The sequence below is a fragment of the Sinocyclocheilus anshuiensis genome, unplaced genomic scaffold (genome assembly GCF_001515605.1).
Source record: "Sinocyclocheilus anshuiensis isolate Anshui unplaced genomic scaffold, SAMN03320099.WGS_v1.1 scaffold1337, whole genome shotgun sequence".
Lineage (NCBI taxonomy): Eukaryota > Metazoa > Chordata > Actinopteri > Cypriniformes > Cyprinidae > Sinocyclocheilus > Sinocyclocheilus anshuiensis.
In genome coordinates, this window is record NW_015548273.1 from 586,574 (window position 1) to 600,304 (window position 13,731).

At 39.7% G+C, this 13,731-nt stretch overlaps 1 protein-coding gene across 1 annotated transcript; it reads right to left on the bottom strand.

The window, feature by feature from the left end:
- Positions 1-5,430: 5,430 nt before the first annotated feature.
- On the bottom strand, positions 5,431-7,024 carry LOC107655756 (granulins-like). The gene is made up of 5 exons (XM_016443334.1): positions 6,944-7,024; positions 6,667-6,849; positions 6,437-6,574; positions 5,917-6,046; positions 5,431-5,762 (listed from the first exon to the last, which is right to left on the bottom strand). Exons 2-5 carry the CDS (start codon positions 6,847-6,849, stop codon positions 5,749-5,751), a joined length of 465 nt encoding a protein of 154 aa, XP_016298820.1. The 5' UTR covers positions 6,944-7,024; the 3' UTR covers positions 5,431-5,748.
- Between the last annotated feature and the right edge of the window lie 6,707 nt (positions 7,025-13,731).

Genomic DNA, 13,731 nt, shown 5'->3' on the forward strand with positions numbered 1-13,731 from the left:
TTAAAGGTGCCATAGAATGCATTGATACAATATTTTAAATTGTTCTCTGATATCTACATAGAAGGTATGTGGCTTAGGTAAGGGCAAAACATCTCCAGAAAAGGTTTTACATGTCCATTTACAACCCTAGGATTTGTCTCTAGAATGAAATGGTCTGTTATTACCTTATTTGGAAGGGTCATGTATAATAATGTTGAGCTCTGCTCTGATTGGCTGTTTCACAGTGCGGCTCAATGTTGAGCTCTGCTCTGATTGACTGTTTCACAGTGCGGCTCATTTCAGTAGCTCACACAGCAGGAAGGAAACACAGGGAAAATTTATATATTTCAATACTGTCTCTCGCATATATATCGTTGGTATATAAAATGCGGGCATCAGGGAGCCGCTATTAATATATTCGAATGCACGATCGCTTTTTACTTTCACTTTGGAGATTTGCGATCGCACGTGCTCTGTGTGAACTACAGCGGCAGTACTTACCACACATTTAACAAGATCAGATGCTTGTCAGTGGTGCTCAGGATCTGTAAATCATTCTCCATCATCCTCGGTCATCTCTTCTTACTCTGTTTATGTGGTAAGTTAAATCTTACGTACTATAATGTAACAGGCTACCGCTAGCAAGCAGCTAACCATGTCCCTTTAGTGGCTTGTTATTTGTTTTCCATGCCTTTCTGATTACAGACACCAACCCATCCCTGCACATGACATCCCCTGCACAGCCTGGAACATAACATTTATTTCAATGATCTGCCATTTTCGCTATTATCCTCGTTTGTTTCTTCACAATACCTGCAGAACTTCTGATGATTCGACTGTGCAGGTTCGGCTGGCGGCTGGGCATAGAACATGGGCGGGTATATGCAAATGTTGGGGGCGTAACTATTAGTGATCCCGACTGTAACGTCACAGTCGGTGTTATGTTCTGATTCGCCTATTTTTCAGTGGTCTTTTGCATGCACGAGATTTACATAAGAAGGAGGAAACAATGGTGTTTGAGGCTCACGGTATGTTATTTCCATGTACAGAACGTACAGAACTCAACTATTCCAAGGTAAATACAGTTTTCCATTCTATGGCACCTTTAACGTCTACACCTACTACACCTACCCATTGACTTCTGAACCAGGAAGCTGATTGAGATGCACTCAAGAGATTTAGCCTAGTTTTCTTTATATTAATTATTCTTATCTTAAACATGACAAATGATCCAAACACACAGAAAAACTCCTGGTGAAGCAGCAGAGATCCACGTGACACTATTATAAAGATGGCGTTTATTAAGGAGGAGAGTGAAGACATTAAGATTGAAGAAGTATTCAGCTTGAAACAAGAAGATACTGAGGAACAAACAGGTTAGTTTTCATTATCAAAGCTGAACTCACCCATTTGATCCTTTTTAAAATGTCCAGCTCTACAGAAAGAAATTATATTTTTGAAGAATGTCATATGAGTGTCCTGATTAAAAAGGTTTTATTTGTCATGGAGTGGGACACCTCGTGGACAGACATGTTGAGGTCACATGACCAGACAAATACAAATACTGCCTTCAAGAGCAGCTTAGAAGATCCTACTTCGATGTTAGGCATTCATTATTATGAGATGTCTCGCATTAAAATAGTAAAAATAGTATAGAAGTAGTCTAAACAACAGTTATTTTGTGTAACGTTAAAGTGCCCCTGTTATGCCTTTTCAAATATTACCTTTCATGTAGTGCGTCATGTAGCTGTATGTGAACATAAACTATCTGCAAAGTTGTGAAGCCGACAGTGCATGATAAATAAAGTTATCGTCTTTCCAAAAAAATGAGTCTGCTTGCAATCGCCTAAACGAGTCGTCAGGAATTCGAATCTTATTCTGTTATGGCTCTACGCCACGAAGTAACACATTTGCATAATGTCCGCCCACGTTCTACGTCGCCAAATTGCCCGCCCACAAACAGTAAAATTTCCGTGTGATTAACATCATGTCGAGAAGACGCTGTGTCCTACGCTGTGAGAGTAAATTTGTTTTATCACATCTTATAATTACCACAAACTTGTTAACACTTGACACTTACCACTGAGAAACGTCCTGCTCCAGTCGTGCTTGCGAATCAATCTCTTGTCTATTAGCCAGTTCAGCCGTTTCATCATCAGACTCCGGCTCGAATTGGTATGGTACAATCAGTACCATCTTTTCTATGTATCTTTTCTAAATCTCCGGGGCTGTCATTCCGTCATGGCAATGGGCGTTTCATTTCCGACACGCGCTGTACGTGGTAGACCAATCACAAAGGACTGCGCCATCTGACCAATCACAGCAGGGAGGGCTCACGGAAATGAGGGGTTTAGAGACTGATTCTTTGAACTGCTTCGCACGTGTCGTTTACGAATCATTACACAAAATACTCTTCTTTTTAGCAGCATCATATGACCCCTTTAAGGACAAAAAATCTACAGAAACGGTTTTACATGTCCATTCACAACCCTAGGATTTGTCCCTAAATGCAATGGCCTGTTTTTACCTTATTTGGAAGGGTCATGAATAATAATGTTGAGCTCTGCTCTGATTGGCTGTTTAACAGTGCGGCTCATTTCAGTAGCTCACACAGCAGGAAGGAAACACAGGGAAAATTTATATATTTCAATACTGTCTCTCGCATATATATCGGTGGTATATAAAATGCGGATAATAATGTTGAGCTCTGCTCTGATTGGCTGTTTAACAGTGCGGCTCATTTCAGTAGCTCACACAGCAGGAAGGAAACACAGGGAAAATTTATATATTTCAATACTGTCTCTCGCATATATATCGTTGGTATATAAAATGCGGGCATCAGGGAGCCGCTATTAATATATTCGAATGCACGATCGCTTTTTTACTTTCGCTTTCAAGATTTGCGATCGCACATGCTGTGTAAACTACAGCGGCAGTACTTAAAGGGGTCCTATTATGCTTTTTCACTTTTTCAACTTTAGTTAGTCTGTAATGTTGCTGTCTGAGCATAAAAAAGATCTGCAAAGTTACAAAGCTCAAAGTCCACTTCAAAAGGAGATATTTTATTTAACAGAAATTAACAGAAAATAACGCTATTTGTTTTCCGTGCTTTTCTGAATACAGACACCAACCCATCCCTGCACATCACATCCCCTGCACAGCCTGGAACATAACATTTATTTCTATGATCTGCCATTTTCGCTATTATCCTCGCTTGTTTCGTCACAATACCTGCAGAACTTCTGATGATTTGGCTGAGCAGGTTCGGCTGGCGTCTGGCATAGAACATGGGCGGGTATATGCAAATGTTGGGGGCGTATCTATTAGTGATCCCGACTGTAACGTCACAGTCGGTGTTATGTTCTGATTCGCCTATTTTTCAGTGGTCTTTTGCATGCACGAGATTTACATAAGGAGGAAACAGGTGTTTGAGGCTCACGGTATGTTATTTCCATGTACAGAACTGTTATTATTCAACTATTCCAAGGTAAATACAGTTTTCCATTCTATGGCACCTTTAACGTCTACACCTACCCCTTACAATAATGCAAAAATAGTAATTGTTGTACAGTGTGAGAAAAAATACGCTATATTGATGTGCACATGCCCAGTAGTTTTTGCTGTATGCCATCTAGCCTTAACCCTACACAAGGCGTTTCCCATCGGCACCTTGATGTCAATTTGACGTCAAATATTAGTCATTGATGATGATGCTGTAACATCACTTTAAATTCAGTTTGGACTGCAATTTCTTCTAGTGGTAATTGGGTGAAAATAGGAAGTTAATCCCACACTGAAATTGGTTTTGTACAGTACATGTAAGTCAATATGTTTGACATTGAATTTACAGCAAATCAACGTCATGTCAAGTTTTTGATATTTGCATATTTGATGGGTTGTGCTTGGACTCCGATGATCGCCGCTTGCGGGCGGCTATATTTAATGTATGCGATAATAGTAAAGGATCCTGCAGGTGTTCTACAGACACTGAACTGGAGGACAATGGCCTGCAGATATAAATAATACATAAAGACATTAGAAGGAGATGAATAAAGAAAAGTAGTTAAATAACTACAATTTATCGCAAACTAATTAATTTGATCTATTTGCAAATATTTTTTAATAGGCTAAATGACCATCCTAACCACAAGCGTTAATTAAACAGTTGTCAAAGCCACATGTTTTTACCCTGTTCTATTTTACGTCTGAGGATGATGAATTTACCGCATAGGCAGACCACCCTAGACATTTTTATTTTGAAACTTTTTTCATCCTAACAACACACAGCGGAATTTAATGGAATGCAGCGGAGCAGAATCAAAAATATTAAATACTAGAGGGACAACTTCAGCATATCTGATTATTGTGAGGGCAGGGAGGGTGGATTAGTGTAATGTGGGACACTGACTAATGTGGGACATCTGAGCTTCACTGCATTTATATCTTCTTTTACAACATTATAGTTAACATGATTGGTGCTGAATTCAAGCAGGTGTGTCAAGTTGTTGTAATTACTTGACTTTCTGGAAATTATGCCATAAATGTGGCTGTGAAAATCATGAAACAGGAAGTACCTATTGTGAAGTCGACTCAGTGGTCAGTGGCATAGATTTAGACTAAATTAATGTTAAGGATATAAATCTGTTATAAATAAAACAATGTTCTAAATAAAAAAAAATCTAATTATATTTGTACATCAAATGTTGCAATAATATTGTTAAAATGTGTTAAGCATATTTTCTATTTGAAGCAATCTTTGTCATGCCACTTTAGAAAAGGTTGTTTCAAAAGTGGGACAGCATGTTTTGACTAATGTGGGACAGTCAAATATACTATGTTATTATTCAATTGATAAAATTACATTAAGAAAGTTAAATGCCATCAGGGCCATCGCTAGAGGGGAGAAAGGTGGTGGCGATTATCGGGGACCCTGGTTTTTGGGGGGCCCATGATGATTTCAACCCAGGTGGACCTGAACGCCAAACATGTATTTTTGTTACATTTTTGGCCTTATAATGCAGCAGTATTATTTGTTTTAAGATCCACTAGGTGGTGACCAGTGAGAGTGTTTTGTGTTGAGCGAGTCACTGAATCACCAAAAATGGATGTGTTTGGTCACATGAGCTTATTCCACTACTATGGCGTTAATATATTTTTATGTATTATGCATACAGAAAAGATGCATATTATGCATATATACATACTACAGAAACACTTAAGTATTACAGCAGCATGGTAGTCTAATTTATTACAAACGTTGCTGAAAAGATTTCAGTATGTCAAAAACATAAGCTGTTGCAAGTACATTGAAGTGAAGGAACAACTTGTCCCCTTAAAAGATTCATACACAAACACTGATTGATTCATGAATAAATTATAAAAAGTATAGACAAATTAAAAAACACTCTCAAAAACAAACAGTTCAGTTATTAAATGACAATGACATTTGACTGCTGTTCTTTAAAATTTTATTTTGCATTGATTCAGCTTGAATGTATATTATTCCTTTCCCTCAACAGTATTTGATATCTGAAAGCTGTCACGCTTGGTTAGAATAAACACACATGATGATTCAGGCAGCTTTTAATAATCCAAACAGGCTAAATCCAACACAGCTGACACTAATGAGTGTCCATAACAACAAACTAACTAAGGGAAAATGGTGCTGACTGAAAACAAAAGTCCATGTGGAGTGAAAGTGTGACAAAAGCCTCTTGCACTCTGACAGTCTTTGATAAGAGCTGCAACCAAGTCACAGGGGTGGTTTACTTACACCACCATCTCTATAAAAGAAAGAAATACAAATAATAACATGAGCAAACACAAAACTTTACATTGCATGAGTTTTTATTATATTTATGGGTTAAATTAAAACCTATGTTCGTCTAAATTTATATAAGTGTCATGATTATGATAGCAGCATAAAGTTTGTTTTACCGCTGCAGCACCCCCACTGGCCTGCTGCTGTCTTGCAACAGAACTGCTCAGTTGGGCAGTAGAGATTTCCATCACAATGAACTGTCTCCGTCTGGCTCTGCCATTTAAGAGCCTGGTCAAAGGGCACAGACTGCAGCAAAGATAAACAAATATGCAGCTCAAATAAATATGTTTGAATAATAATAAGTCATTGTCCTATTGTTTCATTTTACAAACGATGACGATACAGACGATATTGAAGTGACTTTATTGTAATTGAGAACGTGCTACAGAATGTGTTTTGAACCCTGAAAATGTCTTCAACTGCTTCAAAAGTCACATGCCTTTTTATTGTATACTGTTTATTATTTGCAGCTTGAAAATGTTTTACTGCGGAAATTGTGATTAAAAGTCATTTGATTGTCATGCATGTAGGTCATTGTAACCACTGTTTTCGTGATAGGTTGCATTACTAGTTGCATATTTTGAGTTACTGGTTGCATAGTTCTGTATATGCGTCATATACAGAGTGCTGACTCACCTGAGGTTTCTGGATAGCTTTGGTGGCCGGCTTGGGAGAAGACGGCAGTCTCAACCACCCCCTCAAACAATGGGTCGATGTCGAATCGCAGTGATAACCATGACGACAACAATGAATTCCATCTCTGCAGCACTGACCCTGAAAGAGTGGGAAGAATGAGCAAAGGTTAAACATGAAACATAACTTAATAGAGTATAAAAAAGTTATAAATTTTACTGTGATTCACTGACCATTGAGAATGGGCAGCAGTACCACACACCATAAGGACTCAGACAGCACGTTGTTCCGTCAGGACATGCAGTAGTAGCATCACAGTGGACCACAGAAACAGACTCTGCTGGCTCTGAGAAATCCATCATTGGCTCATCTGCAGCTACAAGAGCTGCCATGAGTAACATCAACACTGGAACCATCTGAAAACATTCAAGGAATTTTTTTATTTATTATATTATTATAGCTTTTTTTCTTTCTTTCTTTTTTCCTGACAGTGAGAATAAGAACATTTACCTTGCTGTCTGGGTCTCCTCTGGTGTGGATTGTTTTGCTGCTGGCTGTGCTGTCCTGTGATGTTCTGACTGTACCTCTTATATATGTACACATGGCTCCTCCTACTGTAAATACAGGAAATCTGTTCAGTCAAATTTTAACCAGGACATTTAGATACCACTTTATAAGTTTCTGAACATACAGAAGTTTTTTTGTATGATCGTAATGTAATAGGATATGAAAGAATGGGAATGAGAGTAAGGCAGAACCTTACAGAGGTAGTGAGAGGATCACTTCCTCACATCCAAACGCATATATTTAAAAATGTATTTGTTATTAGTAATTAACATTAATGAATCAATCAGTTAAAAAATATATTATTACAATGAAATAACTTTTGAATATTTTTTTTAATGTAATTTATTCCTGTGCTTATTCCTGAATTTTCAGCAGCCATTATTTCAGTCTTCAGTATCACATGATTGTTCAGAAATCATTCTAATCATTTTACCAATCAATTTAATGTGTGCTTGCTGAAAGAAGTATTAAATTCTTGAAAAAAAAAAAAAAAGCCAAACCTTTGCATTACTTGTTGCATAAAATTGACATTACTTTGGAGCCACTGACAGATCTGAGTTTTCTGTATATTTATTTTACAAACATAAATATCTATATCTGCAGTGCCCTCCAAAAGTATTGGAACAGTGAAGGCAAAATTGCTCTTTTTGCTGTGGAGTCAAGACAACAGTAAATATGATTTTTTAAAATGTCATGTTTTATTATTGGCTGTTTCAGCTCATACATGTTTTACCAAGAAGAAAGGCACTTTTAGAGTTTAATTCCTCCATCTCATAGAAGTATTGGGACAATTTAACTTAAAGCAAATGTAAAAGTTTGAAAGCTAGTATTTATCTGCAAATCCCTTGCATGCAATCACAGCAGTGACTCTACGACCCATAGATATCACCAAGTTCTTGGTCTCATCCTTAGAAAAGCATTTAATTTAGCCATTTTCAACTGTTGCTTGTTTTGGGGAGTTCCTGCCTATAGTCTCTTCTTCAGCTGGTGAAATGCATGTTCAATTGGATTTATTGTTTCTTTTTTACAAATAGAGGGAGAAATTGAAATTACTTTACTGTAATCGAGAACATGCCACGGAGTGTGTTTTGAACCCTAATTTTTTTTTCTGTTTAAAATAATTGTTTCAAAATTGTTTCAAAAGTCATATGCCTTTTTATTGTACACTGTTTATTTGCAGCTTGAAAATATTCAATCATGTTTTATTACTGCCGGAAAATGAGATTAAATCATATGGTTGTATGTAAGTTAAAATGCAATCAGATTAAAATCATACAAGTATGTACAGTACAAGTATGCAGGTCATTATAACATAGGGTGCACTGTAAAAAATGACCGTGAATTTAAAGGTAAAAGACTGTAAAAATGCTACAGTAAAAACCTGTTAAATGGTTAACGCTAAATTCCCCTACTATATACGGTGAAAAACTGTATTGGACATGACATGTATTGGACATTAATTTTACGGTAGTATACCATTTTTGGAAGTGAAAAAGACCATATAATTTACAGTGAATAACCGTAAATTGACATTCCCAGAATTCCCTGCGTTACATTTCAAACCAGTTCCAGGGCGTATTTGCACTAGGATCTGTTTCAAAGTCAACATCGTGAATGGGCGGTTCATCAGCGCACGTTTCAGGTGCCTGAGATCAAGGATGGGCCTGAACCTGCCATCTCTCTTGGGAATGAGGAAGTAATGGCTGTAAAAGCCTGAATCGCTCTTCACTAGGGGAACCATCTCTACTTCCCCTTTTGCAAGCAGACTTTGCACTTCGGCCCAGAGAACGTGTGAATCGTTGTCCTGTACTGAAGTTTGAATAACATCTCTGAAGCAAGGGTGTCTGCGAGCAAACTGGAGTGAGTAACCTCGTTCTGGTCTGCAGAACCCAACTTGACATGCCTGGGATGGCTTTCCAAGCCTGGAGATGGGTGGCAAGTGGTCTGAGTCTTTTGAGTAGCAGGTCGCCGCATAGAGGCAGGGAACTGACATTCTCGGTAATGAGAAGAGAATAGTGCTCTTTTGAGTATATGGGTCTGCTTTCACAGTGGTAATTTGCTTGGGTGCGCACTGAGCTGCAAGGGCGGGCCCAGCTTGAACAGAGCATCCATCGCCCAGATCTAAGCGGAGGAATGGAGAGCGAGCGCAAGACTTTGAGGGCAGTCCGGCCTCGGCGGGACCTGACCCTCTTCTTTTCCTCTCTGCGTTGAGATCAGGACGGCTTCTGTGGCTCAGGGTCCAACTTCACTCTGGGGTGGGTCCCTGGCACTTAGGAAGCAGGTAGCGTTTAGCCATCTCAGAGAACTGTTGGAGCCCAGGCTCAGATTTGGGCTGAGGCTGGGCCAAAGACGGCACATGCTTCGCAGGCTGCTGGGAGGATGGAGCCTTCTGGTGACTTGAACCAGCTGCCGAGCTAGAACGCTTTAGCAGGAAATGACACATAGCCTGCGATGACTTCTGTGTCACCGTGAAGTGCTAAGCAAAATCATCCACGGCAGGACCGAGTAATCTCTTGGGGGAAACAGGGGAGTCGAGGAAGGCAACCTTGTCAACATCCTTGATCTCTATTAAAGGGGACATCAGATGCAAACTTTACTTTTACATGGTGTTTGCATATAAATGTGTCTTAGCAGTGTGTGGACACAACCACCCTACAATGATAAAAATCCATTCACTCCTTTTTTTTTAATCCCCCCAAAAACCTAAACAGACTCAATTATCAAGCCATTTTGATTTTCTGATTTGATTTTCAGCCCACTACAGCTGACAGACTGTCCCGTATTAGCATATTTTTGCCCTCAGCCAGTTGTACACTGTCTGCCATTTTCTCCAATCTCGAGCAGCTGTAGCGACAACATCTCATAAGCAATGTAAGTGTTTTGTAGTTGAATTTAAAAGTGAATGTAAGGCCGGTTGCACAACGCAAGTGTGAGTGGCACAGATTTTTTTAGGTCAGTCATGTGCGCAGCTCCTTAAAGGCGTCAGAACTTGGGCTGGACTCGTCCATTGTACTGAGAAGTTTGGCATAAAAAGCATGTTAACAAATGAATGCATTAACATCTGAAGCAGCGTGTGAGTGTCAAGCAGGGGCGTCACGTGAGCAGCACTGAAGCAATGGTTTCAGCGATGTGTCTATTTTTGATGCACTGCTCACACTCACAAAAACTTTCAAGACTTTAATCAAGTTTATAACTGACCAACTTCTAAAAACAAATTTACAGGTGTCTTTGTAAAGAAATATGTAGCTTTGGAGCTGCTGCTGTGACGCCGTACAAACGCTTCCAGTGTGAATACTCTCTCGAGTCTACAGCTGCAGTGAAAATGAAGTGAAGCTTCAGAAGCATGCACTGAAACGGGTCGCTGTGAACAGAGCTGTTTTTGACAAGGTAAAAAGGGTGTTGATTTACACGATTATTGAGGAATTTTAACCAAAGTATGTTGCAGACATTTCATGAAGACTCTAAAGAATCATACCAACTTGTGGAATATGGGCATCCGATGTCCCCTTTAAGTTCAATCAGAGGTGGCGCTCCAGCACCACCAGATTAGCTATGGTCTTGTCAGTTGCCTGTGCAGTGGCCTTTGTAGTGTGCAGAGTTAGGTCAGTCTTGTGCGCAGCTCCTTAAAGGCGTCAGAACTTGGGCTGGACTCGTCCATTGTACTGAGAAGTTTGGCATAAAAAACTTGGAGCACTGTCATTGTACGAAGCGCTGAGCCAGCCTGGCCAGCCGACGATAAGCCCTGCTTGCTAAAGCAGAGGTGGTCCTGTAGGCCTTGGATGGATGTACCGCATGGGCCTTCAATCCCAGGGCCGATGGAGGGCAGAGATGCGCAGCAACCACCTCTTCCAGAGGGGGGAGCTTGCTATAACCACTGGAAGTGAGGGCGGCAGGAGTGGAGGAATGAATGCCCGCCAAGTAGGGGGCACGCCACATCCTGGTAAATTCGTTGTGAACTTCCATGAAGAATGGTGATGGCCTCTGGTGGGAGGACCTTTGACGGCATCCTGGCAGGTACCACTCGTCTAAGCGGCTGTGGGCGGGCTCTTCTGGAGCTGACCAATCCGAGCCGAGTTCCTCCACGGCCTTAGTTTTAAGTTTTGAATCAGCTCGCTGTCCACGCTGACCCATGTTGAGACTTTGGGAGGAAGGGTGCCAGGATCCTCTCTGGAACACGCCCAATCCTCTGCATCCAAAGCTGTCAGCGACATGGAGTCATCGGCGACAGCGTCCTCCTCCAATCTGCCGAAAAAGATCAAGCCGCTCGCTGCAGACGAGGGGCGCTGATCCTCATGTGTGAAATACACTGGCATATCGAGGGCTGCGGTGAGTGTGAAGCATGCGGGACCTGTGCTGACGTGAGTTCACTCGAGCCCGATAAATCAGTCCCATTGCCCCGCTGTTTCTTCCTCCAAGGCTCCCGGGAGAGGAGAAACGGGAGAGCAGCTGGTGGAGGACCGCCTTCATGAATGCAGGTCGAGGCTCATGCTCTCACAATGAGGGCAGTCTGTCCCAGTGAGCACAGGCAAGCAACACACTCACCGTGCCTTTGAGGCGTGCACGGGTTCCCTGCATGAGCCACACTCGCGGTGCGTCATTTGAAACAACTTTGCAGAGATTTGCTCTTACGAAACTCTAGGAAATTTGCTCTTCGCCAGATGGCCACAGGGGACAGCGCTGATGAGAGGTGTCCTTCTGCTGCAGGGGCTTTTCTACTGTGAGTAGCAGGCTTCAAGCTTCTTGCTGCTTTCCTTCAGAGTCCAGCGAGTAGCTGATCTTTGCACTGAAGGAGAAAATTCTGATGAAATGGCGTTCAGAACCGACTCATATTGCAGTGGGCTCTGCCTATTTTGGCGGGCTGAAGTGCCATTTGTTCATGAAGCTACACGAACATGAACAAATAAGGCTTCAGTATTCAGAGTAAACAGGAGTTTCCCCATAAGCGTCTCAGATGCAACGGGAGAGAACGTTCGATAAGGAATAGAATTCAAGGAGTCTAAGGACACTAAAGAAAATGAGTGTCCTTAATGAGTGTCCTTAAAATGAAATAATGATATTGCTTATTTTATGCTAATTGTAAATTAAAAAGAAAGATTGAAGTAAAATAAACAGTCTGTGCATGCAAGATAATATGGCTGTGTAAGTTTATTTTGTTATGTTTAGCCATTTTGCTTCCACATTTGTTATAAAGTGAGATGTATTTCTATAATATATATATATATAACTATAAAACATGGTATCTGTCACACTCCCCATGGTATCTGTCCTCCCCTCAGCCCATTGAGTTTTAACAAATCCCCTAAAGCGTGCGGTGAGTTTGGTGGGGGGTAATTGAGAATGAATGGGGGGAAATCAGAGGAGACAATGCCTCCATCGTTATATGATTGGATGTGACTGGTTATGTTTGGCTTTGATTGGTTCATGCTATAAATCCCACCTCTTGAGTTCATGCGTGTTCCGCGTTCACGAATCAGTCTGAATGAACAATATAATGGCATTAATGGGAAGATCATTTAAAAAAAGAATGTAAACAACTCACACACTTAAATATATAATCACTTTGTTACATCAAAATAAGACTTAAAATGGCCTGAAAACATGATCAGTGGGAGTTTTAAGTGAGTAATCAGCTTGGTCAAATTTAAAGTAAACTGTGTCTGTGACCAATATTTACTTCGCTTTGATGACTGATGAACCGAATAATTCAAAAATAGTTAAAAGTTAACTATTAATAAGAATAGCTGAACATAATTGGAATAAATGATAAATACTTGGCTTTAATAAACAGAATATTGATTACATTGTTAATGTAAAAATATAAGTTAGAATTGTTTTTTGTTGATGTTTTTTCTGGTAGTGTAAGTAATGTTTTTTTTAACCAAGAACATGTGACTGGGACAGGAATTTACATTTAAAAAAATGTTTTAAAAGGACTTTGTCTCCTTATTTCAGAACACCACCGCATACCACTGCTACCTACATACCCTGAAAATGATCTCTGGTTGTAGCTGTAAACATACTGGGGTATGTCACATAACCTGCTTTCTGGAATACCTGTTTTTTCTGGCTCAAGAAGGTGGACTGGTAACTTTTGCTAAACAGCTAATCTGCCCTGGAACAGGTTTTATTCTGGGTAAGAGATCGCAAATCAAAGATGGACCAATCAGCTGTGAGCCGTGCACTCCCCTTGTATCTTTTTGTAATCCATTTTTCTCTGCTTCAAATTAATGCAGTTCACATTGAAATAATTTTAGAGACAATAGAGACAAATTTCGACGCTAATAATTTCTATATTTCTATACATATGTATATATGTATGTATGTGTATATTGTGTATATAATGTATATATGTATATATATATATATATATATATATATTCAGATTTGCTTCTGTATATTCAGACTTATAACTATATATTCAGATTTACTTCTATATATTCACAATTTATTTGTATATATTCAGACTTATAACCATATTTTCAGATTTACTTCTATATATTCACAATTTACATTTATGTATTCAGGCTTAAAACTATATATTCAGATTTACTTCTATATATTCAGACTTATAGCTATATATTCAGATTTACATTTATATAATCAGACTATAAGTATATATTCAGATTTACTTCTATGTATTCAGACTTATAATTATATATTCTAGGGGTGTAACGGTACACGTATTCGTACCGAACCGTTTCGGTACGGGTCTTTCGGTTCGGTACGCATGT